At 37.1% G+C, this 27,886-nt stretch overlaps 1 protein-coding gene across 2 annotated transcripts; it reads left to right on the forward strand.

Moving 5' to 3' along the window:
• Positions 1–27,886, forward strand: PLEKHA3 (pleckstrin homology domain containing A3). Of its 2 annotated transcripts, XM_078327322.1 has the most exons (9): positions 1–428; positions 4,908–5,024; positions 9,213–9,259; positions 10,925–11,080; positions 13,829–13,965; positions 15,472–15,636; positions 18,928–18,971; positions 22,980–23,095; positions 26,547–27,886. In XM_078327322.1, exons 4-9 carry the CDS (start codon positions 10,948–10,950, stop codon positions 26,672–26,674), a joined length of 723 nt encoding a protein of 240 aa, XP_078183448.1. In that variant the 5' UTR covers positions 1–428; positions 4,908–5,024; positions 9,213–9,259; positions 10,925–10,947; the 3' UTR covers positions 26,675–27,886. The 2 variants fall into 2 exon arrangements, with proteins under 2 accessions (XP_078183448.1, XP_002749313.1); XM_002749267.6 differs by lacking the exon at positions 9,213–9,259.

The following is a 27,886-nucleotide window of genomic DNA, read 5'->3' on the forward strand; positions in this document are numbered from 1 at the left end:
AAACTGGGAGCCCGGGGCGAAGGAAGGCAGGCGAGGAGGAGGCAGCGCCGGGGCCAGTGAGGGAGCAGCCGAGCCGCGGAAGCGCGAGCAGGAAGCCGTTTGAGGTCGCATTTTTGCCGCTTTGGCGGCCTCCGCCGCCGAGGCTTACCCAGGGATGTCTGGGCCCGCGCCTCGCGGTCCCCGAGCTCCAAGCGGCAATCGCCGTTCCGGCCCGTAAGAGCCGCCACGTCTCGGCGGCGCGCGAGCTCAGAGGGCGGCTTCGTGCCTTCGGCGGGCCCCGGAGGAGGGGTCCCGGGCGGGCTGGGAGGGGCTGCCCCAGGCCCCGCGCCTACCCCATCACCGCGGCCGGCGCCGGGCCGAGAGGATGTGTGGTGTGGGGCTCTGAAGCATGGAGGGGGTTCTGTACAAGTGGACCAACTATCTCACAGGTATGTGGGCTCGCGTGTTGGGGGAAGCGGGAAGAGGTGGAGGGCTAGGACGGGCTTAAGCAGGAGGCTGTGGAGAAGGCGGGTCCGGGGAGCCTCTTCCTTTGCCTGGGCTTCCGGACCCTCAGAGTGAATTCGCTCTACTCGATTCCGGGGCTTGTTGAGTCCTTCTGGCCTCTTCAGGGGAGTGTTTGAGACTGCGCAACTTCTAGAGGGTGGGAAATGGACCTGCCACTTCTTTGCTAGTGTAGTAATACTAATCCTTGCCTTCTGTAGCCACTGGAACAATTCTCGGTCACTCTACTTGTGTTGTTGCGATCTCCGTCTTTATTCACACTTAGTATTCATACTTCTAAGAACATTTTGTTAATAACCGAGTTGCGGGGTATTGGACTGGAATGGACCCTTTAAAATCAAGATTTAATTTTAAGAACTCTTTTCTGGATTTCTTTTAATTTTCTTAACAACATTTTATTTAAAAAGTTCTCTTGTTGAGGTTGTTCGAGCTTAGCTGGCATGATTTTGGAGGCTGTCCCCAGATAATATTTTCTTAGGGATTGTCAATGAAGTATCCTTACGTTGGGGAATTCTGTTAACTGTGTGAGAAATAGTGGAATAAAGTGCCAGTACACAGAAGGGGAGCAGGCAAGTCACTTTCACCTGTGAAGAGGATCGGAAGCAAGAACTTTGAAGGTTTAAATGTTTTTGTAGAAATGAGAGACCAGCAGGAAAGGGCCCCTTTCCGTGACATTGGCAGTCTGGCTTATTTAAAAGCTCCATAAATTTGAGTTGTAGTCCAATCTCTGCCAGCAACCAACATTCAAGGCAAGTCAGTTATTCTTTCAGGACTTCAGTCTGATAAGGCCAGGGTAATCAATTGTTTTGTCCCGTACATGCCTTCCAACTCCAGAATTCTGTGATCTCACCAAATGAGAGGTTGATTTTAAAATAAATTTGAACAGTAAACAGATTTTTTGGGGGTCTAGCATAATAGGCAAATCGTGACTTGCTGCCCACTTACTCTGCCAAAAGTATCGAATCCCTTAGTAATTGTATGGTACTCTCAACTTGCGTCCACCTGATCTTGTGCAAAATGTGCACATAAACTTTTTAAGGCATAAGCACTGAGCTACAGTTACACCTGCTTTTTGATTTATTAGAATTCTAAAGCCAGATTTATAGCAGCAAATGCTTTTAACATTTATGATACACAGGTGTTTTGTTTTGTTCACACTAAAAAGTTTATTTCTGTAAGTGACATGTTGTAATAGGAAACATTTAAAAGTTAAACAAATATTTTTTATTAGACATTTTCATTTGGGTCATTGTGAGAGCAGTTAGACTGTTTGGTTGAGGCATAGTGTTAACGGTTAAAGACAGTAGAGTGCTTCGCGCCTGTCATCAGCACTTTGGAAGGCGGAGGCGGAAGGATTGCTTGAGCTCAAGACCAGCTTGGGCCACATAGGGACACGTGGTCTCTCCAAAAAAAAAAAAGTTAGCTTGGTGTGGTGGTGCACGCCTGTAGTCCTAGCTACTGAGGAGGCTGAGGCGAGAGTATTGCTTCAGCTGGAGAAATGGAAACTGCAGTGAGCTAGGATCGGTGAGCTATGGTTGTACCCACACATTCCAGCCTGGCTAACAGAGCAAGATCCTTTCTCAAAAAAAAGGCAATCAGTAGCTTCTATTCTTTGAGATAAAATGGTCATCTCATTGCAAATGTTCCTAAGCACCATCTCATGGAGGTCATGCCAGAGAAATTATTGGGCCATTACTGAGATGAGTCATAATTTGAGAGTTGAGGTGAAACCTGGTTGTGGTTGCGATTTCCTCATCTCCCATGGTATTAAATAACTAGTGGTTGAGCTTTTAACCACGTGATTTAGATTTTAGTCTTTTCGGGGCATTTAGTTAACTTCTAGTATGCATGGTGGAAATGAAATCTTTTTTTGGGAAGAATTTCATTTTTAAAATTTAAATTTGGGTCGATGGCATGCTAATGATTAATTTTAGCTCATCTTAGGTCATAAGGATGAGCAGCTGTTGATACTAAGTAATCTTAGTGTAGTGATAGTGTTGTTCGGGCAGGGTGGCTCATGCCTGTAATCTCAGCACATTGAGAGGGTGAGACAGGCAGATAGCTTGAGATCAGGAGTTTGAGTAGAGAGTAAGAATTTCAGTAACATTTTGTAGTTTGAGATAAAAAGAATGTGTTTTATTTGAAAAGAATTTTAAAAGGAAAACCTGTGAGTCTTTTCAACAGATGTTACCCTCTGTTATGTAAGTGTGTGAATCAATTAGAAATTGTTTTATTAAATATTTCTTCAAAAAGTATAATTAACAGGCTTGATTATATTAGTATGTTCAACCACTCACCTTTCATGTTGCTGCAGATTCTAAATGAATCATTTTGCCCAATATTTGTTTTAAAGAGATATTGAATTGCAGTACTACAGACTTGCAGAATCATAATTTGTTCTATAGGCCCACTAGACCTGGGCAGAGGAGTGTATTTTCACCACTCCCTGCTTACAATTTGTCAGGGTAAATTAGTGTTTGGAAAGATAACATTTTTATCATTTCCATGCATGGTCAATTACAGTATACTCTCAAAGGTATATTGTATGTCTGTATTCTCAGGGGTAATATGAAATATCTGCCGGGTGTGGTAGCCCACATCTGTAATCCCAGCACTTTGGGAGGCTAAGGGGGCAGGATTACTCGAGTCCAGGAGTTTGAGACCAGCCTAGACAATATGGCGAGACTTCATCTCTATAAAAAATTGAAAAATAAGCCAGGCATGGTGGCACTTCTGTAGTCCTAACTACTTGGGAGGCTGAGGTGGGAGGACCTTTTGAGCCTAGAAGGTCAAGACTACAGTGAGCCATTTTCATGCCACTGCACTTCAGCCTGGGCAGCAGAGCCAGACTCTTGTCTCAAAAAAACAAAACAAAACAACAACAACTACTATCCCTGAAATATCTCACTTTTGGGGTATTTGTTCATTCATTTATTTATCGAGTCACTTGAGAAATGTATTTTTTTGGTACCTCTTATGTGCCAGGCACCGTTCTATTTGCTGGGAATGCAGTGATGAACAAGATGAGGTCCATGTACCAAAATAACTCACTTTCTAATTTGTTTGGGTCTCACTAGGGAATACTCTGTTGTTTCATAAAAAGAAATTTTCCGGGAACCTGAAAGTTGCTGGTTTTTAATTGTTTTAGATGTCTGTCTTTCTGAGCTGTATTACTGCATTTCCTGCCTTCCTAAACAAGGTTACAAAGTAAAATTTAATCTTTTATGATGACTCAGTGTTGTCATTCAAAGGTGTTACAGGTAAATTCTTTTGGGAAAATAAGTCCTGGATGTGTATTAAAGTGTAAGAATGATTGACCTATCTCCCCTTTCAGCACTATCTGACCTTGGAAAGATCAAATTAATCATGTGGCAGGCTATGGCAAAAGTGACCAGCATTTGAACACCCACAGTTTAAAATGTACCTTTTACTCATGAACACTTGGGCTGAATTGTTATTTAATAGTCACAGAAATAACAAGGGCAGTCACACTGCCCCCAGCATGGTCACAGGGTTAGTAGTCAGTGAACTGTTGTAAATTAGTAGCATGCTTGATAAGACTCCAGGGAACACCCAAGTTTGGCCTGAAAGAGGAGTAGGGGTTGGGTACCAAGGAAAGCCATCATCCTTGTCACTAGCTTTGCCATGGAGCCAAGTCTGTGATAGATGTGAGCTCTAGTCACTGAATAAATATCAATTGAACAATTGCAGTTTCTAGCATTTCTGCCTTAGGTGTGCAGCTGCAGAAAAGGGAAGAGGAGGTCGTATGGGGAATCTATGTTCTTAACACAGGGTATGTGGTTTCTGTGTAAGAGACTAGAATTCATTTAGCACTCACTGTGTTTAAGGGAGTTTGCTTATAAATACGGATTTTATAAGAGGCACATTGCAGAATTATAGAGCTAGGTGGCACTTGAGAGGTCATCTTGTTCAACCTACACATTTTAGAGACTGGGAATTTTAGAAATTTATTGAAATGAAAAGATTTGCCCCCAGGGTATGGTTATCCAATTAAAGAATGATAGTAGAGGTGAGACTAGACTCCCTGTTTTCTGTGGCTTTTCCACCTGTTCGTTTTTAGGGAAAGAGGGCAGTTATGCTGTACCCGCTTTAGGGCTGTTGCTGAGGATGGGCCTTATGGGTTCTTAATGAGAACACTGTGAGCCAGAATTAAAAGTATTACTCCCTTTGTTATTGCTGATCTGGAGATTTCTCCTGAAATCCCTCCCAATAAACTGGAGACTGATGCAAAAACATTTTTGGTAAGGCTTGGTGATGAACAATTCAATTGTGAGTATGTTGAGAGCCAAGAAATAATGTGGATGGCTAGTTTTGAAATCACAATTTTATGTGTGATGAAAGTAATGTCTTTCCAACTGACCTTTTGTTATTTATGATCTTTTTAGGTTGGCAGCCTCGTTGGTTTGTTTTGGATAATGGAATCCTATCCTACTATGATTCACAGGATGATGTTTGCAAAGGGAGCAAAGGAAGCATAAAGATGGCAGTTTGTGAAATTAAAGGTAAGTGAATATATAGAATTAGAGGAATTGGAGGTTAAAATTGTCAAGGGTTCTTCAGCCTACTCCAAACAAGAGGAAAAAGGCATTTCTAACCACTAGGGATCTTCTAATACCATTTATATCCTTAGCAGTTAAGAGTGGCCTTTCATCACAGTTAACGCAATTAAACAAAGTTTTTGATAATTCTCCCTCTACACATGTATTTTGAATGGAAATAACTTTTGCTAATCTTCCAATTTGGACTTGACAGTTTCTTGTGGATACTACTTTAGTGTCCATCTTCAGTCTACAAGCATTTTCTTTCATTCTTGTTGTAAATAATAGAAAGATATTGTGAAGGTTGGAAGCTGAACTCTAAAGATGATGGGGCCAGCTCTGTAGGGTTTTGATAAAGTATGAAGTCGGAGTCATAAACTCTGGGTTTTTGCTGAATTTGGAGGTAAGTTCTTCTGGGTAGTAGAGATTTTTTTGTTTGTTTCCTTCCAAAAGGGGAGAAATAAAGCAATAGGTCCTGCTGTCATTTTCATGAAGGAAGATTTTTATGGACCATTGATTCATTTGTGTGTGTGTTTGGGGTGAGTGTGGTGGAAGCAGGTAGAATGAAATTATATAAAATAGTAGTGAAAAGTACTGAATTATTCAAAGAGAATGAAGAAAAAACTAGAGCACCAGGGGAGTGATTGTTCAACTCCCTCCTGGTCGTTTTTCATTTCTCCACTCTAGCTTGAATGTGTCCATGAAGTGTGTTTCCTTTCACGTAGTGAGCTCTGGGTCATAGCTATCAAATACCCTAGCGACATCTTATTGAGGTATACATTTTCTTGTTTAGATTAAACCATAGCAGCAGCCAGTGTATTATTCTGCATTTTCCAGGGCTGGATTGCTCCTTTCATGTAATTTTGCAATAGTTCTTAGTAAGATTTAGCCATGGAGACAAAAGATAATTTCTGCTTTGGGTGTATATTCTTTAGCTACACAGCTAGCTTTTCACCTTCACCTCAGATTCACCACCATTAGGGATCTTTCTGCAGCAGTGATTCTCTGCATAGGGTAGATCAGTGTCATCCAGGGAGCTTTCTCCAAACTTCTCATGTCTGCCAGGTGATTATGGCATGTGCCCTTTAGTTGAGAATTACTGCCGTTTTAATGGAAGGGAGTTATGGTTATATAAGATATAGGAGCACTTTATCCTTGTGTATTGTTACTTGTATGTTCTCTAAAATATTTGGGGTATTATTTTGTTGTTTATTTTTAATAAACGTACTGAAATGTGTATTAAAAACTGTTGGGTTTTAGTATACTCATTTTTAACTAAATGTCATCACCCATAATGTTTCAGAACTTCTCTTTTGAAATTACTTATGAACAGTTTATAAATCATTTAGGAAAAACTCATTCAAAGCATTGGTTTTTATTTTTTTTAAAAAAGTATTAATAATAGTTTTATCTTATTCTCAGATTTGATTCCAAATGAGATTAAATCAGAAATCCAAACTACATTCAAAGTTCAAAGATTTGCCAACTTTGAGGATATTTAAAAGACAGCTGCAGAATTCTAAGACAATTCCAAAATGGTTTCAAGGCATGGGAGCATCTTTTTTGTTGCTGTTTAACATTATGACTTTATTAAAGAATCACATACAGAAAATGATACAAATATTAAATAATGTTCAGGTTGAAGAATGTTCACAAAGTGAAAACACCTGGGTAACTACCACCTAGCTCCAGAATTAGAATATTATCAGCATCTCAGAAGCCTCCCCCTCCAGTCCCCTTAGCCACTAATCTTCCTGAAAGATAGCCATTAATTTGACTTTAATTGCCGTACATAAGTCTTGTCTACTTTTGAACATTTTATAAATGGAATAATTCAGTATTTTCTTTTGTATCTGGCTTCTTTTACTCAACATCATGTTAGTGAAATTTATCTATGTTGTTCTATGTAACAGTAGTTCAGTCATTCTCATTATACAGTGTTCCACTGTGTGAATATCTCACAATTTTGGTATCCATCCTAGTATGAAGGATTTTTGGGTTATTTCCATTTTGGGACTACAGTGACTAAAGCTGCCATAAACATTCTTACACATTTATTGAACATATGTGTGCATTTCTGTGTAGTGTATGTCTAGAAGTGGAGTGGAATGCTAAGGCATTGAATATTCATACATTCAGCTTTAATAGATGTTAAAGAAAAAAGTATTCTTGAGACTTGTTGAACTGATATGTCAGACTTTATTTTGGACTGTTGTGGTAGATATAGGGACTATTGCATTGGAGGAGAGAGACTGGACTCAACTTCCAAGTACAAGGAAAAGTGGAAATTTATAGCCAAGGAGCAGGGTTAGGGGCAGAGGGTGTCAGTGGAGGGAAAGTTACTAAGAGGTAAGTGGGGATTCTGGCTAAACTGATCTAACAGGATTCTTGCTGAAGGCACGTTGAGGCCACAGTGATCAGACATTGCTGGACGGTTGTAGGGAATGAAGAATGTGGTCAGATATCAGGGGTGGGTGATGAAATATTTTGTTACGGGATTCTGGCTAAATTGACTTAATAGCATTCTTGCTAAATCTGGATTCTACAAGGATGAAGAAGGAAGCCTAAGTGAGAATAGGACTCAAATGAAGCTGGCTGAAACTTGGTCAAGAAGAGAATCTTTTTCTTTTTTTTTTTGAGACAGAGTCTCACTCTGCTGCTCAGGCTGGAATGCAGTGATGTGATCATGGCTCATTGCAGCCTCAACCTCCTGGACTCAGGTGATCCTCCTATCTCAGCCTCCTGAGTAGCTGGGACCAAGGGAAACATCACTATGCCCAGCTCATTTTTTTGGTTTTTGTAGCTACAGGGTTTCGCCTTGTTGCAAAAACCAGGCTGCTTTTGAACTCCTGAGCTTAAGCAGTCTGCCAACTTCAGCCTCCCACAGTGTTGGGATTACTCGCATTAGCCACTATGCCTGGCCAAGAATCTTTTTCACAGATGATGCCAGATGTTTTCCAAAGTGATTATATTAATTTTTTCTGTAACCAATCTGAGTATTAGAGTTCCAGTTGTTCTGCATCTTTGCCAAAACTTGGTATTATCCATTTTAAAAATTTGGAATATTTCTGGTGTTTGTAGTGGAATCTCATGTGGTTTTTAACTTGCATTTCTTCAATAACTAATGATGTTGAGTACTTTTTTAGATCTTAGCCATTTGAATGTCCTCTTGTCTGGCGTGTTAGCTCATGTCTATAATCCTAGCAGTTTGGGAGGCTGAGGCAGGCAGATCGCTTGTGCTCAGGAGTTCGAGACCAGTCTAGGCAACAAAATGAGATTCCTGACTCCACAAAAAGAAAAAGAAAAGTTTGAATATTCTCTTCTTTTGAAGTCCCTTTTCAAGTCTTTGGCCCATTTTCTAACTTTGACTATGTTTCATATTAATTTGTAGGAGTTCTTTGTATAGTCTGGATGAATCTTTGTATTGCACATGTTTTCTTCCGCTCTGTAGTTTATGTTTTCATTTTGTTAATGATACCTTTTGAGGAACAGAAGTTCTTAATTTCAGGGAAGTCCAATTTGTTAATTTGTTTTATTATATCATTTTGTGACTCACTGAAGACATCTTCTGTGTTACTTTCTTGAATGTTTATTGTTTTACCTTTTATATTTAGGTCTGTATTAGGTCTGTACTTGATTTAATAGCAACCTTTCCCTCAGTGCACCATGGAAATAGCTTTCTCACAAAGCAAGTGACCATGTATGTGTGTCTTTTTTCTGGACTGTCTATTCTGTTCTGTGGCCCTATTTTTTTTTTAAATCCCTGTGCCAATATCACATTGTCTTAATTTCTTTAGCTTTATTCTCTTTGGATCTGATAGACAAAGTCTCCTAATTTTGTTCTTTTTCTTGTATTGTCTTGGCCATTGTTAGCCCTATGCATTTCTTTAGACATTTTAGAATCTGCTTATAAATTTCCACAGCTATCTGCTGGAATGTTTGGAATTGTGTTGAATCTACAGATCAATTTGAGAATTATATTCTTGATGATATTGACTCTTCTGTTCCATTAACTCTGTTAACTCTGTTTAATTAGGTATTTAATTTATCTCAGTAATGCATTGTAGTTTTGTGTTTAGAGGTCTTGTCCATCTTTTTTTTTTTTTCTTCATGTTTTTGGAAGCATCATTTTTAAGTTTGTTGCCTTTTCAGGTGACAACTTTGGAGGGGACCACCCTTGGTTGGATACATAAATTCTGGTATGTTTAAAAATGAGTCATATTATTTTAGTTTCATCTTGTAGCAGCATCATTAGAAATTAGAACATTGCTTTCTTTTAAAGTAACTATTGGTGTTTTCACTAGTATTGGCAATTAGTAAGGAAGAGTTACTCTTAGCTTTAGGATTTCAGTAGTTTTATCCTAGCCTAGAAATCTTTTGCACTCATAATTGATTGTTGCATGGTTGTATGTTTCAGTGTTTACATCTAAGAATGGCCCATATAAGTAGAATAATAAGATAGCAAAGCTTTGTGTCACTTACTTACCATAGTACACTAAGCATCTGGTCAATATTTATAGCAATTCATTAAGTTGGGGCTTCTGCCAGACTTTTCTGGGCCCCTCATAATTTGGCTCCTCCTAGCTTGTCTATTCATGATTATGTTTTTTTTTCTTTTCTTTCTTTTTTTTTTTTTAGAGACAGGGTTTCACTCTGTTGCTCAGTCTGAAGTGCAGTAGTGAGATTGTAGCTCATGGCAGCCTGTACTCCTGGGCTCGAGCGATCCTCTGGATCCTCTGGAGGCCTTCTGCCTCCCAAGTTGTTGGGTCTACAGGTACTGGGAGTACATACTTGCACCACTGTGCTGGCCAAACGAATATGAATATTAGTTTGCAATATAATGGAAGCCTCCATTTATGCTTGTTTCCTGATGTTCTCAGTACATTCTACATTTATTTTCTCATTTAAGCTTTTTCTCATTTATTTTCTTAACTAAATCCTGCTCTCTTCAAATTCTTTTTCTTGAAGCCTTTTTAATTTCCTGTCTTAAATTACTTTCTCTCATAATTATGCAATAAATCTCTGCACAAAAGAGTTAAACATTTATGTATTCTGATTGTTTTTGGTGTGTCAGTTTGTTTCTTGGTTAAATTGTCAACTATATAGAAGCAAAGACATCTTTTTTTCTTCCCCTCTATCTTCCCTTCTACTAGCACTACTCTGAAATGAATAAATAATTATTGATGAATGACAGCTTAACACAAATTTTGTTTTACAAGAAAGACTTGGGATTGGCGCATTATAATTCCTGATTAGCTCTCTTTTCTCAGAGCATCAAAGGAGGTGTGTGTGTAAGAAAAGAGGTGGAGAGAGGGGAAGAGGTGAATGTCTTCAAAATATACATGCCTTCCATGTGTTATGCTGTGATTCATAATTAAGGGCATACGTAGAGTTAATTTTCTGATAGAAGGTCGCTGTAGTTGTCATTTATTACATTCCTTCTATATGTTGGGCACTATTCTAGTCTTGGGGGATATGGAAACAAAGACTTTGCTTTCAAGGAAATCAGTAAGAAATATATGATAGTGTAACATTCACTGCAGTTGTTTTTAATAGGATAAGTGGCCCCAAGGTGGCAGGGGGTGGGGGTGGTATCTCACTTCTCAGTAGTTAGTATGTCCCTGTTTTCTGTTCCATACTCTGTCATTGCTTTAGCACCATTGTCACCCTGGGTCTATGTGAGAATGTTGATTTGGAAGGTGCCACTGGGTGGTGCCTTAGGGAGCAGCACTGCCTGCATCATGAATGATAGTTTGTTGTTTTAGGTGTATGAAGTATCTGATACCGTGTGATTAGATGATTATTTGATTCCCCTTAAGTTACTTAAGTCTATAACTGCATTTCCCCTTTGTTTATCATCATAGTTCATTCAGCAGACAACACAAGAATGGAATTAATCATTCCTGGAGAGCAGCATTTCTACATGAAGGCAGTGAATGCAGCTGAAAGACAGAGGTGGCTGGTTGCTCTGGGGAGCTCCAAAGCATGTTTGACTGATACAAGGACTAAAAAAGAAAAAGGTAACTATAAACTTTTCCTTTGTGACAAGAGTACTTTCTGAAATATAAATATAAATTATAAATTAGCCTATCCACTTTTAGTATCTGTCCAAAGGAAATAATTAGAAATGTAAATTTACATATATCTTTATCATAGTAAACATGTTGTAAAAGTTATAAATTTAGGGGAATAGTTCAATACACTTGTGCTTGCTTTTTTTTTTTTCCTGCAACCTCCACCTTCCATGTTCATGTGCTTCTCCTGCCTCAGCTTCCCGAGTAGCTGGAATTACAGGCACCTGCCACCATGCCTGGCTAATTTTTATATTTTTAGTAGAGACAGAGTTTCACCATGATGGCCAGGCTGGTCTGAAACTCCTGACCTCAGGCAATCCACCTACCTTGGCTTCCCAAAGTGTTGGGATTACAGGTGTGAGCCACTGTGCCCGGCCTAAACTCGTACTTTCATTGGCTGATATATATTTAGTAAGATGTTTAAAAGGGATTTTAATGTGAGAAAATGCCCAAGGTTAAATGGTCATTGAAATGCAGGATTCAGAATTATGTATAGTGTTAGAATTCATTGGCTGTCTTAGGAAAGGTGTATAAGAATTGGTCAGATTTGGAAGTGGAATTTGTGGGAAAGAGACTCACTTGTCACTGTATAATAAAAAATATTTTTGGAAATTGAAAGCAAAGCAAGTGATTTATGTTATTAGTTGAATGATATGCAGATATAATGTGAAAATGATAATTTCTTGTTAGTGAGATTATAGTTTGTTTTACTTCATTTTCTGTTGCTTTGACACATTACTTGAGACTGTGTAATTTATCAAGAAAAAAGGTATGACTTATGGCTCAAGAGGCTGGACGTTCAAGATTGAGTAGCTGTTTCTAATTGGCTTCTGGTGAGGGCCTCATGCTGCATTATAGCATGGTGGAGGAAGCAAGGGAATGCGGGCGTGTGCAGAAAGACCAAACACAAGAGGCAGCCTCAATATATAACAACCCACTCTCTCAGTAACTGATCTAGTCCCAAGAGGTCGAGAACTCACTCACTCCTTTGCAGAAGGTATGAATCCCCTTTAATGACCTCTTAGAGGTACTACTTCCCTAACACTGGCACACTGGGGGCCCAGCTTCAACATGAGTTTTGCTGAGAACAAACCATATTCAAACCTTAGTAGAGTTGCTTGATTTTTCTTTTCTATATTTTTTCTATTTCAAAATTTTTTATTAAGTATGTATTACTTTTATAATTAAAAAATACTAATCAATTACATTGGTAGAAACAAGTAAATTATAAGTATTGAGAAATGGAGGCAGAGGATTGAATTTATAACAATTTTGAAATATGTGAAAGCATTACAGAATATGGCTACAGGTAGGATAAGAAGGAATGGATATTTACAATAGCTAAAAGGTGGAAATAACCCAAATGTTCATTGGTAGATGAATGGGTAAACAAATGTGGTAAATATATACAATAGAATTTTACTCAGCCTTAAAAAGGAAGGAAATTGTGACACATGCTACAGTATGAATGAACCCTATAGACATTATAATGAGTGAAATAAGCTAATCACAGAAGGACATATAGTCTATGATTCCACTTAGATGAAATACCCAGGACAGTCAAACTTATACAGACAGAAAATAGAATGTTGGTTCCCAGGGCCCAGGGGGAGGTGGGAATAGGGTTAGTGTTGGGTGGGTACAGAGCTTTAGTTGGGGAAGATGAAGGCATTCTGGAGATGGATGGTGGTGATGGTTTTACAAATACAAATGTACTTAATGCCACATTTTAAAGTGAAAACTTAAAAGTGGTTAAAATAGTAAATTTTATGTTTATGTATATTTTACCACAATTTAAAAAAAGAAAGAATGAGTTTAAGTGTGAGCAGGAATTTATTTAGGTTAGATTAAATGAGCAGATAGAGCTGCTTTGTCCACTCTTGCGAAAGTGGCCTTGTGGCTAGGACCAGAGAACAAGGCCACTGGGACCTGGCCCAGGGAGTATGGAGAAGCACCAGAAATTTACTCTATGAATTTTTTTCCTCTGTAGCTTATACTTCTAGTTTAATACGTATTGGCTTGTGAGTGGTTGAGATTATAGCTGGATGTTTAGTTTGTCCGGAGATGCTAAGGAAGAAAGTATGCTCTTAATAAAAAATTTTGAAAATAGTGTAATGTGAAAATGAAACTGAAGGAACAGAAGAAAATAAATGAATATATACAGTAGTTTTAATTACATAAAAATTTAAAACTTCTTTGTGCCAAAATACATTAAATTGAAAGAGAGCTAACAGACCTGGAAAAGGTCCTTGCAGTATATAAGAAAAAGGAAAGATTACTGTCTTTAATTTATAAGAACTGTTACAAACTATCAGTTTATATTGTTAAGAGAAAAACCAGCATCAGAGCTGGAAAAAATATACAAAGGACAAAAAATAAAAAATGATTTACAAAAGAAAACTGAGTACTTTTTAAATGGAAGATGAGTAATGGAATGGAAATATCCTGTATAAAACATCCAGTGACCCTGTCTCTGGAAATTACCTGAACATGGCAGGCATATAACTGTCAGCATTTTCTCAATTTTCTAGAGAAGATGTTTCCTTAGGGCTTTTGTGATCCTATTCCCAAGGTCTCACATTTCTTGAGCTATAGGTATTTATATTCATTGTCTTTTTAAATGATTACATTTTGTTATATTGCCCAAAGAATATGAAAATGATCTAACTGGATATTTATATATGTTCTTTTCAGAAATAAGTGAAACTAGTGAATCGCTGAAAACCAAAATGTCTGAACTTCGCCTCTACTGTGACCTCCTAATGCAGCAAGTTCATACGATACAGGAATTTGTTCACCATGATGAGAATCATTCATCTCCTAGTGTAGAGGTAGAGCAAAGAGGATCTCTCTATGTGTGGTTATGCTTTGGAGTACTCTGGGGGGATCCTCAGTCATCCCATAAGATGATGGACAGGAATTTTCACATTGAAGTATTTTCAGCTTTTCTGGGATCTGCTTACTGTGGACTATCTGGAAATCTGCAGCATCTTCTCGTTTGTGTCTGTGTGGCCAGAGAAGAACACGAAGCTGCATATTTCTCCAGGGATCAAGGCTTGTCTTTTTAGCCACTCTGATAATTTGGAGGTTGGAGTTGGGAAGAAGCATTCCAGGCTTTGTTCTCCAGGCTAATAGCATAAATTCACTGAAAAGCCGCTATTCTCTTTCTTTTGGTAATAATGTCCCTGCTTCAACTATGGTAGTTGATAACTTATCTTTATGAAATAACTTAAATCCTCAGAACAGTGACTTAGGAATCAAAACTCAGATTAGTAGGATCCAGCTAAAATAGGCTCATTCTTTCTGATAAAATTGTACCAGTGATCTGTACCACTCTCTGGGTGAAAGGCCAGCATGTTGCCATTACTCTTTGCCTAACTTGGTAGAAGTGGGACAAGAAATCTTTCTACTTCTCTTGTGGCCTTCTCCTGTTGGGGAGGAATCTTGCGTAAGAAGCCCAAGGACATTTAACTGTTTAACCACAAGCTCCCTGGAGGTCGGTGCTCTCACACTTGCTATAGCAGCTTAGCAACAGTATTAGGGACCCAGGCTTGTTCCATCCTTCTACTCTGCCATTCTTGGTGTGTTGAGTTTTTCTCCTACTGCCCCCAGGTGCCAAGATGACTGTCAAGCTCACAGAGAGACAGGAGTCAGAGTGGGGTTGCCAGTGTGGAGAGAGTCTCAATTTGCTGTGCTTGGTTTTGAATTAGGGAACAAAAATCCCAGAAATTCCCCAGCAGACTTCTCATCTTTTTTTTTTTTTTTCTGGCTCAAAAAGAATCTAGGAAAAATTGAGCATTTGGTAAAGAGTCTTGCAATAGCCATGTCTAGCTTAGATCATTCTCTATTCATCCCCCAGGGTCAGAGGGTCCTGAACAAAATTGGGGTTTTCAGTCTATCAAGGAAGAAGTGGGAGAATAGATACAGGGTAGATGTGAATCATACTGCCACTAAGTAACTCTAAGGGTATTCCATGTCTGTGACCACTTTTGGGAAAATGAAACTTACTGTTTAGGTTAGATTTCTCTAAGATAAATTTTTGTACACAGTTTTTCAATATGATAATTAAATGCAAAACTTATTTTTTCTTGGAATTTAGTTTTATACATTGTTTACCTAAGAGACAGGCATTTCTTACTCATGCATTGTTTTAATTTTCTTGGTTTTTTTTTTTTTTTGGCCCAGCTTCATATTCTAAGGTACTGTATTTTAAATAAATTTGAATATAACATAGTAATGTGTTTGTTGGAGATCATGTCTTATCATTTAATTATAAGGTTTTGTATGTTTCCATGTAGTTGTGTGCAAATCTGTTCAGTCTTTGTATAATTTTTCAGAACATGAATGAAGCCTCTTCTCTGCTTAGTGCCACATGTAACACGTTCATCACAACGCTTGAGGAATGTGTGAAGATAGCCAATGCCAAGTTTAAACCTGAGATGTTTCAATTGCCCCATCCGGATCCCTTAGTTTCTCCTGTGTCACCTTCTCCTGTTCAAATGGTTTGAACTTCTTGTTTTGTTTTTTTCTTCTATAGTAATGTTGCATGTGGCTTTTGTTTCTTTTTGGTATTTATTTTTAAGGGTGGAAAAAGGCAATGTGGGGGGAAACAGCCAACAAGTTCAAATTTTTTGTTTGTACTGTTTTGTATTAGAGCTTCTCAGCCGATGAGCTCAGCACTTGTGCTAATGTCCTCATCCCCTTCCCCTTGGAGGGGCTGTGCATGGCCTGCCCACAGGCTTCTTTATCCATATTCCCCAGTGTTTAGGAAAATATTATAAAGTGCTGTGATACAGAAAAGGTTGGGAAGCTCTGTGCTGCTTGGTAAGAATTATACAGCGGAATGAGGTTTTGCTCACAATGGGGTACAATTAAGTAAATCTTTAAGGGACTTAGAAGGAATTTGAAACATGGTCCAGTGGGAAAAGTATTTTGTACTCAACATTTGGATCTGAACCCTCAGAGTAGCTGATCTTCAGTTTCTTCATGTGTAAAAATACAGTGTTTATCAGTCACTGCAAACGACCTGACCTGCTGCTCAGTGATAGTTTCTTACCTCCTCGTTACTCTGAACAGCAAGTCCTCTTTTTGCCCTGGGTGGTAGATTTGTTATCCTTTCTGAGCTAATAAACTTGCTCTAGCATGCTGTGAGAAACTTGTAGGTGAGATAAGCTTTAATGAGACTTTAAATTTATTTCATGAAAGTGTTTTTAGGAGTCCATTTACAGGAGTGAGAATGCCACCTTGTTGCTGTTTTAGCAATTACCTGAAGATTTATTTGTTAGGAGAACAGGGTCTAACTTATTCCTAGGTTCTCTTACCTATCCCAGCAAATTTGGTTATATGAGATTTAGTGAAGATTATTGCCTAGATTAATTTAGAGAATTGTTTTTTAATCAGTATTTGATGGCTAATAGTTTTCTCTGAGACAAGTGTGCCATGAAAATGGGTTTTATGGTCAGATTAATTTGGGAATTGCTAGGATAACTTAAATGAAATGAATTGGGTTTCTTTAATCTGAAAAGGACAGTTTGGTTTGATAGGACTTTTCATAGCCTGTTTTTTTTTGTTTTTTGTTTTGAGAGACACGGTTTCACTCTTGTCACTCAGGCTGGAGTGCAGTGACACCATGATAGCTCACTGCAGCCTCAAACCCCCAAGTTTAAGTGATTCTCCCACTCAGTCTCCTGAGTCGCTGAGACTATAGGCACATACCACTAAGCCTGGCTAAGTTTTAAAATTTATTATTTGTAGAGATGGGGTCTCATTTTGTTGCCCACTCTGGTCTAAAACTCCTGGCTTCAAGATAAGTTTTTAAATTAATTTTTTGTAGAGATGAGGTCTGACTTTGTTGCCCAGGCTGGTCTTAAACTCCTGGCTTCAAGTAATCCTCTTGCTTCAGCCTCCCAAAGTGTTGGGATTACGGTGTGAGCCACCATGCCCGGCTGTCACTATGCTGAAGTGTATTATGTATCTCTGAGAGTTGGAGGTGTAGTGTATAGTGTTTCTGAAATTTATTTGACAGTTGAGCCCATTATATATGTATTTTTAATACCATCTTACAGGACTGTGGTATTAAGTAGAACATAGTTTGACAATGTTGCTTTTTAGGACAATTGTAGATATGCTATAAACTGTTAAATAACATGTATATGTGAACAAAGAAACCGGTCCTTTGAGATGGATGTATAGTGCTATGTTCCTGAGGTTGATATACAAGGGGTACACTTTTTTTTTTTAAAGGTGAACATTTTGGAGTCAAATGCAGTAAAACACCTCAGAGCTGCCTTGCTTCTGCATTGAACTTCCTAGGAAGTGCCTTATGTTACAAATAATCTGTATCCCAGAGAAGTTGTATTTGTATTTCACTTATAAGAAACTAAAGTAATTGTCTTTCTAAAGCTAAAACCTTCAGTAGAAAAATTACAGGAAATCTAATACATTACTTTAGGAAATATTAGGTTAGAAGCTGCTTATTTTTCCTAGGTATACCATTTTACTTGATAAAAAGAGCAAGAATTGTGGCTTATATAATAGGTCTAGGGACACAGCATGGCAAGTAAGGTCAGGCAGTCTTCATGGGTTTTTTTTAAAAACTAACATTATTTATTTAGTTATATTAAAAACTTATATTTATTTATATGAAAAAGCTGAAAATTTGAGTATTCCAAAACCATTCAATCTGATCTTTATAAGCGCTTGATATAGTTAATGTCAATGAATCCATCTTAGAGTAAACTTGCATTTAACTTTATTTCAAGTCATCATAAAACTTCAGACAACTTTTATTTGACCTACAGGTTGAGTGATTATTGTAGTGGGGATGTGGTTGGGTTAGTAAGCCTAAAGGAAATAATTTCTCTTAAAGGAGATGTTAATGTCCATTTGAATCTTAATGTCAATCTTACTAGATGTTCCCAGACTACAAATTGGGTGAGTCATATCTCTTATCGCTTCAACTGGCATTTCTCAGAGCAACTAGTGGCTCATGTTCTAAATATTTAGAAGGCATTTATATAACATAAATGTTACACCTGGACTTGTTAGACTCTTAAGCCAACCATCCTAAACTTTTAGTATAATCTTTGTTTTTCTGCTACCATGTTAAACTTTGAAATAATCTGTTTTACTTGGCTGCCTCACTTTATATTTTGATGGAGTAGTTGGATCTTCCAAATGATGTTTAGTATTTATCATACTTTTTTAAATGCTCCGCCTTATTAGGTATTCTTTATTTTTTTTTAATGTGTTTTGAAAATCTATTGAGATTTAGTTCTTCTTCTGAGTTCTTTAAAGTCTTCAATTATTAATGCTGTCTTCCATGAAAACCACACTTTAGAATATATGTATATCAGCTACCTAAATAATTTATGGTAAAGAGAAGCTTTGCTCCCAGATTCTACTGAACATTTTCTGACTTGCTAGATACTCCTTTTTATCACAAAAAGTACTTGAATTGGTTATATACCCTCTTTTTTATATTTGTATACACACACACACACATATATATATGTTTTGTGTACAAAATTTTGTTTTTACTTTTGAAAAAAGAATCCAACATATTTTTGGTGTGTGTTGAAAAAGATTCCAATTAATGGTTATTAGGGAGAAAGCTTGACATTGTGCTAATTATGAAACTTGAGTCTGTGAAAGATAAATTTTCTTTTGCCAGGTATCTTTTTCTCTGAGTAAATTTATGTTTATTATGATAATAGTAAATTAGAGATGTGTGATTCTACTTGACATGTGGATTATGCTAATTAAAAAAAATTTTTTTTTTTTCAAATTTCTAGATGAAGCGTTCTGTTAGCCACCCTGGTTCTTGCAGTTCAGAGAGGTAAAGTAACCTTTTCTTTTGACTAAGTTCTCTCAGATTATACCCGCCTACGGAAGTTCTTTTGGCCTTTAATAAGTGGTATGGAATGTAAACTTTGTATGGGTTAGGTCTGGTTCTGAAACCAGCATTTTAACCCTCAGTATTTATCTCCTGATATTTAGTATAAGGGCCTGGGCTCAGTAAGTAGTCAGCAAACTAAAAATGAATTAATTAATTAACTAGCAACGTAAGCACCTTGCCAGCCATTTTACCTTGTTTAGATATTTGAAATACAGTCATATATTGAGTAATGACTTTTCCATCATATACTGCATATATGACAGTGGCCTCATAAGATTATAATACTGTATTTTTACTGTACTTTTTTCAAGTTTAGGTATGTTTAGATACACAAATACTTACTATTGTGTTACAATCACCCACAGCATTCAATACGATAACATGTGGTACAAGTTTGTAGCCTAGATAAAATAAGCTATACCACGTAGCCTACATGCATATGTAGTAGGCTATACTAACTAGGCTTGTGTAAGTACACTCTGTGATGTTTGCACAGTGACAAAATCACCTAGCAATGTACTTCTCAGAATGCATCCTTGTCATTAAGAAACACATCACTGTATAACAAGTGATGGTTAGACAGAAGTACATTTTTGATGTATCAGGATTCCACAGCTGGGGCTCATTTTACCTCAGCTGTTTATAGCATCATCTATTCATGCTGAGCTGTTGTTTCATTAACAGAGAAAGATCTTGCTGAAAAGAGAAAATCACTTGATATTTTAGAGTACATATTCATATCAACACATTTAAAAAATTTACATTCTGGATATATCTTACCAAAATGCTAAGTTGTTAAACTATTATTTTGTTAGGTTGTAATCCTTTAAGTAGCTCTGGTTGTCTTATTTGGTTCTTTGGAAAATGATTTAATTATAGTGATATTAGCATTTATTTCTCTACATTTGGACTGTTAAATGCTGGGCCCTTATTGTTTTGTCATGTTTTAATTTTTTTCCCTGATGATTATATAATCTTTGATTAAACCATTAAGTACTCAGAGGAGTTCAATGATGTATATATCCAACCTTTTCAGGGAATCTAGAGTCCTACAAACTGAATTTTCCAGAAAAATGAAGCTTAATCGGCTTTTGACAAACTTTTATTTTTATGAAAGAAAATTTTCTATCCTTTCTACCTTATAAAATAATAATTTAAAAATTTTATTTTTTTCCCTGATGAATCAGGGTTGTCATTAAGTACAGCAACGTTGTGCTATTACAGAATAGTAGCTGAGGTGCTGTTAGGTGGTGATGGTTTGTTTCTCTAGGTTTAATTTTTTTTAGACACATTTTTTTAAAAGTTTCTCTAGGCTCCTTTTTACCATCTTTATCTTCTCTTGCTGTTGTCAGTGAGTCTACCTCTCTAGTTCTATAAACTCTTTGCCCATCCCTTTCAGTCTGCTGGTTTTGATTGGATACGAATAGACTTTAAATACATGCACTTGTGAAATCTGTAACTTTTAGTTTTCAAACATTTGTAAACTGACTGATATGTCTGCTCGCTGGAGTCTCCCCTGTAGAAGTCACTACTTCGTTGTACCCCTCTTCCTTTTTTTTATTTTTATTTTATTTTTATTTTTTGAGAGAAGGAAAGAAAAAAGAGTGAAGGAGAGGAAGAAAGGAAGAAAAAGAGGGAGAGAGAACAAATGTTGCTTTATTCTAAAAAATGGGTATTAATAATGGCCAATGAATATTTCATTTAAAGCTATGAGTAGGTGTGATGCGGTATTGACAAGAATGTATATTTTGTGTATTTAAAGTGGAGAGCTCTATAAATATTTATTAAGTTTACTTGTTCCGGATCTGAGTTCGAGTCCTGGATATCCTTATTAATTTTCTGTCTCATGGAGTCTAAGTCTCTATGTATCTGGGTGTTTGGATCGTTAGCTCTTATTGTTGCATTGATCCTTTTACCACTATATCTTTATTGCTTTAAAATCTATTTTATCAGATGCGAGAATTGCAGCTCCTGCTTTTTATTTATTTATTTATTTTTGCTCTCCATTTGGTTGGTAAATCTTTCTCCATCCCTTTGTTTTGAGTCTTTGTGTATCCTTACATGTGAAATGGGTCTGGATGTAGCATACAGTTGGGTTTTGGCTGTATCTTTTGATTGGGGGATTTAGTCGATTTTAATTTAGGTTTACTGCCATTTGATGTTAACTGGCTGTTTTATCCATTCATTGATGTAAATCCTTTTTTATGTTGATGCTTTTTACTTTTTGGTATATTTTTAGAAAGGCTAATACTGGTTGTTTCTTTCTATGTGTAATGCTTCTTTCAGAAGCTCTTGTAAAGCAGGCCTGGTGGTAATACAATCTCTGAGTACTTGCTTGTTCATAAAAGATTTTATTTTTCCTTCAGTTGTGAAGCTCAGTTTGGCTGGATATGAAATTCTGGGCTGAAAGTTCTGTTCTTTAAGGATGTTGAATATTGGCCCCCACTCTCTTCTGGCTTGTAGAGTTTCTGCTGAGAGATCTGCTGTGAGTCTAATAGGCTTCCCTTTGTGGGTAACCTGACCTTTCTCTCTGGCTGCCCTTAGTATTTTCTCCTTTGTTTCAGCCCTCGTGAATCTAACTATTATGTGCCTTGGGGTTTCTCTTCTTGAAGAATATCTTTGTGGTGTTCTCTGTATTACCTGGGGTTGAATATTGTCCTGCTTTGCTAGGTTAGGAAAATTTTCCTGAATAATATCCTGAAGAATATTTTCAAGCTTGGATTCATTCTCTCCATTGCATTCAGGTACACCTATCAAACGTAAATTAGGTCTTTTCACATAGTCCCACATTTCTTGGAGACTTTGCTCATTCCTTTTTATCCTTTTTTCTCTAATCTTGTCTTCTCATTTTATTTCATTAAGTTGGTCTTCAACCTCTGATATCCTTTCTTCTGCTTGATCAATTTGAGTGTTTAAACCTGTGCATACTTCTAGGCGTTCCCATATTGTATTCTTTAGTTCCATTAATTCACTTATATTCCTCTCTAAATTGTCTATTCTCATTAGGATTTCGTCAAACCTTTTTTCAAAGTTCTTAGTTTCTTTACATTGGGCTGCAACATGTTCTTTTAACTCACAGAAGTTTCTTATTATCCATCTTCTGAAGCCTGATTCTGTTAATGGGATGCACTTGTTCTCCATCAAGCCTTGTTCCCTTGTTGATGAGAAACTGTGATCCTCTTGAGAGGGAGAGGCATTCCGATTTTGAGTATTCTCAGCCTTTTTAAGCTGGTTTCTTCCCATCATTGTAAATTTATCCACCTGTCGTCTTTGTAATTACCAACTTTCAAATTAAGTCTCTGAGTGGACGTCCAAGTTGTTAATTCCCAGGGCCGAAATATGAGCAACACACTGTGCCGGCCAAAACAGCAGCGTTAAGACTGATGGTGCTTTTCTGCCCAGGAATCTCCAGTCTGGCTTCCTTCTTGAGTCCATAATAGGCGACTCTGCCTTCCCGGAGCTCCAAACATCCGTCAGAAGGGGAACCAGTCCCGTTTACTCTGCACCAAGAGTTGCCGCGCCAAGGTGCCAGCTAAACCACTGTGCCTGCCACAAGAGTTGCGCTGGCGACCCATGGGGCTCCTCCACTGGGAATCTTCTGCTCCATGAGCGACAAAAATTTGTCTGAAAGTGTGGCGTCCTCTCATTGTCTGCACTTTTCACTGGGAGCTGCAGTCCCGAGATGTTAGCGATCAGCCATCTTGGATCGTTCCTCAAGTTAATTCTCTTCCTTTTAGTTCAGCTTAGAAGCCATATTCTCCAGGTTACCAGCTGTCTTCTAAATGGGTTCACTTGCTTTTGACTTCTGAGTAGAATGTTGTTAATATGGGATGTTGAGCCTAAAAATAATTCTTTTTTGACTTAAAGAGAAGTTATTTAAAATTCCAGTTCAGGGTGTTTTTGTTTATGTAAGGCCTTACAATTTAATGCTTTTTATTTAATTTTCAGGAGTAGCCACTGTATAAAAGAACCAGTATCGACACTTCACCGACTCTCCCAACGACGCCGAAGAACCTACTCAGATACAGACTCTTGTAATGATATTCCCCTTGAAGACCCAGATAGTAAGTGACACAGGTTCTGTGTCTTTCTTTGGCATATTCAGCAAAGTTACTGTGGGGCTCTGTAATTTCTGGAAATGAAGTATACTAAGATTGAACATTGTACTTTGTTTCTTTGATTAATTCCTTAATTCAGAGGTAAGCAAATAGTGTTCAATCAACGGAAACTCATATGTCCTCTTATAAACAACTTTGTTATTAACTAAGGAGTGCTGATAATTGCTTTGTAAATATTGTATCTTAGATATATATTTTTGGAATATGATCTTATACCCCCACTATACTTATACTTAAAAAACATTTTAGAAGAAGGCATGAATTGTTAGCAGGATTCTAGGAGAAAATAAAGGCAAGTTAAGTTCAAATAAAAGTCAGCATTGTTACTTTACTAAAATACCTTGAAATGGCTGAGGAAAAGAGTTTTGTCTGGTGGTGATGGTGAATTATAGTAGCATTCATTCCCGTATCTTTTTCTTCTTTATTAAAGAGGCAACATCCTGTGATTGAATATTTTTAGGAAAGGTTTTGTGATTTATGTCAAAATTTTTAAATTTTTCTCTTCAGAGAAGAAGCTTTGAAAGTGTCAGAATATCTAGTTAGATAGTAGTCACCGTAAGTTGCAGTGAACACAAATAGTCTTATTATTACATCTCCATTAATAGACTTTTACTCTCCAAGTCTTTACCATTTCTCACGAAACGTGGTGGGATAGAAACTATGTACAATTTCCAGTTGAACAACAGGTCATGTTCCAGTAGTTAGTTCATTTGTAAGTCAGTTGTTTGGAAAACAGATTGTATTTTTCTTGTGGAAATGACATGATAAGTGGTGGTTATGCTCTTTGGATAGCCTAGAAGAGCCCAGTGAATTCATAGTATGGCTGAAATGGGACAAAACGATGGTGTATTTTTTTTTCTTATACTTTAAATTCTGGGGTACATGTGCAGAATGTGCAGGTTTGTTACTTAGGTATACATGTGCCATGGAGGTGTGCTGCACCCATCAACCCGTCACCTACATTACGTATTTCTCCTAATGCTATCCCTCCAACAACAATGGTGTATTTCTAGCATTCAAGTGTATTGAAGACATTAAGGTAGAGTTGTTTTATGTACCCAGAAAGTTAAACGGGTTTAGTTCGCACACATGGCAATTTTTTTTTTTTTTTTTTCCAATAAAATAGATTTATTTATTTATTTATTTTTAATTTTTTTTTTTAATTTTTTATTGGATTATAGGTTTTGGGGTACATGAGCAGAGCATGCAAGACAGTTGCATAGGTACACACATGGCAGTGTGCTTTGCTTTTCTTCTCCCCTTCACCCACATTTGGCATTTCTCCCCAGGCTATCCCTCCCCACCTCCCCCTCCCACTGGCCCTCCCCTTTTCCCCCCAATAGACCCCAGTGTTTAGTACTCCCCTTTCTGTGTCCATGTGTTCTCATTTTTCATCACCCACCTATGAGTGAGAATATGCGGTGTTTCATTTTCTGTTCTTGTGTCAGTTTGCTGAGGATGATGTTTTCCAGATTCATCACATGGCAATTTTAAAAAGCATTGCTGTTCATTTTGGATCTTTAGGAGTTGATGGCATTTCTTTTTTAATGCCCACTTTTTTTTTTTAAACTGAACTAATTATTTATTGATATAGGGCACTATTCTATGTTCATTACCATTTTGAATTTAAATTGAGATATGGGTAGAGAAATTAAGGAAACAGGGAAGGGAAAGGGAGAAAGAAACTTTCTTGGACCAATTGAACAAGACCTGGAAGAGAAGAGAAGAGGAAGAAGGTTTAAGGGGTTGAATATGTAAAAAAAGTGTTATCTGAGGCAGGTAAGATACATTCTGATTCTCCTTATTCTTTTTTTTTTTTTTTTTTTGAGACGGAGTTTCGCTCTTGTTACCCAGGCTGGAGTGCAATGGCGTGATCTCGGCTCACCGCAACCTCCGCCTCCTGGGTTCAGGCAATTCTCCTGCCTCAGCCTCCTGAGTAGCTGGGATTACAGGCACGCACCACCATGCCCAGCTAATTTTTTGTATTTTTAGTAGAGATGGGGTTTCACCATGTTCACCAGGATGGTCTTGAACTGTTGACCTCGTGATCCACCCACCTCGGCCTCCCAAAGTGCTGGGATTACAGGCTTGAGCCACCGCACCCGGCCTCTCCTTATTCTTTATGCCTTTTGCACATGACTCTTACTCCAGAGTTCATGAAGGAGTTCTGTATGCTGTCTCCTGCTTTTCTTTAAGTGCTACATCTTTTTTTTTTTTAAGGGGATCATTTGTGATTGCTAAAATAATTTTTTTTAAAGCCATCCATTTTTCTTTAGAATTCTTTTCTTCTAGTTATGCTAGTCGTGAATATTTGAAAACAGTTTTCAAAACGTCTAAGTGTACATGTCCTATTATATTTAGTATTCCCCAGTTTAGCTGTTGTGGATTGTAACAAAACTAGTCACACACACACACACACACAACACACACACACACTCTCTCTCTCTCTCGCTCGCTCTCTCTCTCTTTCTCTTTCTCTCTGTTCACTTCTTTAGCACATCTTTAAATTGGCAAGTGTAGGCTAGGTCGGAAATTTTATCCTTAGATTTCTTCCTGTTTATAATAAAGTTTAGTGTTTCAATTAGCTGACGAAACAAGGATTGAATTAATGCTCCTTCTAGAAAGTATATATTTTGCAATTGGCAGTCTTAGTTGAAAGTTGTTACTCAAAAATGTTCTTGTGAGATATAACTGCTTCTTTTTTTTAAAACAAGCTTTTTCAAAAATTATGAAAGTAATAAATGATGATGGTAAACTCAAGCAATATGTATAAAGGTACAAATGCCTTAGAACAGGACTATGTCGTCAGGTGTGTTAACTTGGAGTTGCAGTAATAGTTCTGTGAGTTGCATTTTGCATTACAAATGGAGAAATGGGAACTTTGAGTATGAAGTACCTTATCAGCTTTGCTCAGTAAGTCTTAGAACAAAAAGAGGAAGACCTGAATTTAGTCCTCATTCTGTTACCAATTGTGTGATCTTGGGTAAGGCACGTATCCTTTTACGGGTCTTGGTTCCTTTGCCTAGAAACAAGGAGGATATTAATAGCATTAAAACAGGCTGGAAAAGTGATAGTTAATTAAGAAAGATTAAATTCAATTCAGCAAATATTTATTGACTGCCTATTACGTGATAACCATGATTCTAGCAATGAACAAAACAAAAATCTCTACTTCAGACAGTTTTCATCATTTATCTCATGAATTCTGATATTTCTTATTGTGGCTCTAGTTAAAAAGTTAAGTTTTCTTCTATGAAACAAACAAGGAAATAAAAAATAGCAGAAAGGTAAAGGAATTTCATGTCCCCCAGTAGGAAATATTTTAAAATGTTTTTTCACAGAGGACTGGAGTTAATATTGACAGGATGTTTAACTTTTTAACCAATTTTTTCAATAGGACCTGTTCACTGTTCAAAACATACACTTAATGGAGATTTGGCATCAGCAACCATTCCTGAAGAAAGCAGACTTACGGCCAAAAAGAAATCTGAATCAGAAGATACTCTTCCATCCTTTTCTTCCTGAAGAAACTGAAGTGTCCAACTTCCTCTAAGTATTGCTATGCAAAAGCTGCTGTAATAAAACTGTTGTTATAGGGAGTAGTTTTTTTCCCTAAGACTTCTCTGCACTTTATAGAATATTGTAAACAAACAAACAAGAAAACAACCCACATACTTTTGAAGTGTATTTTATCTTTATATAGTTTGTTTGCAAGAGTATTTTCCTAATAACTTCACAGTATGAATGTGTATCTTTTTTTTTTTGAACAAACGATGGTGTAACATTTTGACATCCATAAGGACAAATGTAAATATTTTTCTAAAAAACTGAGGGGACTGACAGCTTGGTCAGGGTGTATTATAGCTTATAAACATGAAATCTTATAAGATTTCAGTTTGACAGAGTGTGATATATGTAACTTGTGCCATGGACCAAATGGTCACTTTACCACAGCTAAAAATGAGTTATGATAGCAGCTTGATGATGATTGTATTGTATTCCTTTAATCAAAAAGGAAACATTTAGAATATTTAGAATATTCCAAGTATCTTTAGCCCAAATACCATGACATATTGAGTATTTTTAAATAACCAGACTGTATTGTCCTTCACATGTGAAGTTGACACTACTGATTTGTCAATACCAAATGTTGGGTTAAAGTATTTAATTTTTATTTATTTATTTTCTTGTTGCCTTCAGAAGATGATTGCATCCTAACTTTTGTGACCTACCAAATTTAAAATGTGTATACATTGTTTTCTATATTATTCTAGAAAAGACATTTTAATGCTATAGTGACTTTGCTCACTTATACCAGAGAAACAACTTTCAGTGGAAGAGGATTTTAGTGCTTTTTTTTCCTAAAATAGACATTAAGCTGCTGTTGTAAAGTATTGTTTGAAGCTCTTTCCAATATCTAGAGACATTTTTATTTATGAATATTTATACAAAAAAGGAATTCTGTCAAGATGTCTGCTCTATATCACTTGAGAATGTCATTATTTAATTAAAGAACAAATAGCATTTTTTTGGTAGTGCCTGTCCATACCTATTGTCAGTGTTTGCCTTGTAATCTGTCTTTTGAATCCACCTTGGGCTGATAGTTTTGTTTAAGGTTTTGGATAAGGAGCACTTTAAAACAAACTGGTATGTTGTTTTTAAGTTAATCATAAGTTTAATAAATGTGTGGTTTTACATTCAAACATATCATATAATACATTGTATTTTTTACATTCA

Source organism: Callithrix jacchus, chromosome 6 (assembly GCF_049354715.1).
Source record: "Callithrix jacchus isolate 240 chromosome 6, calJac240_pri, whole genome shotgun sequence".
NCBI classification, from domain to species: domain Eukaryota; kingdom Metazoa; phylum Chordata; class Mammalia; order Primates; family Cebidae; genus Callithrix; species Callithrix jacchus.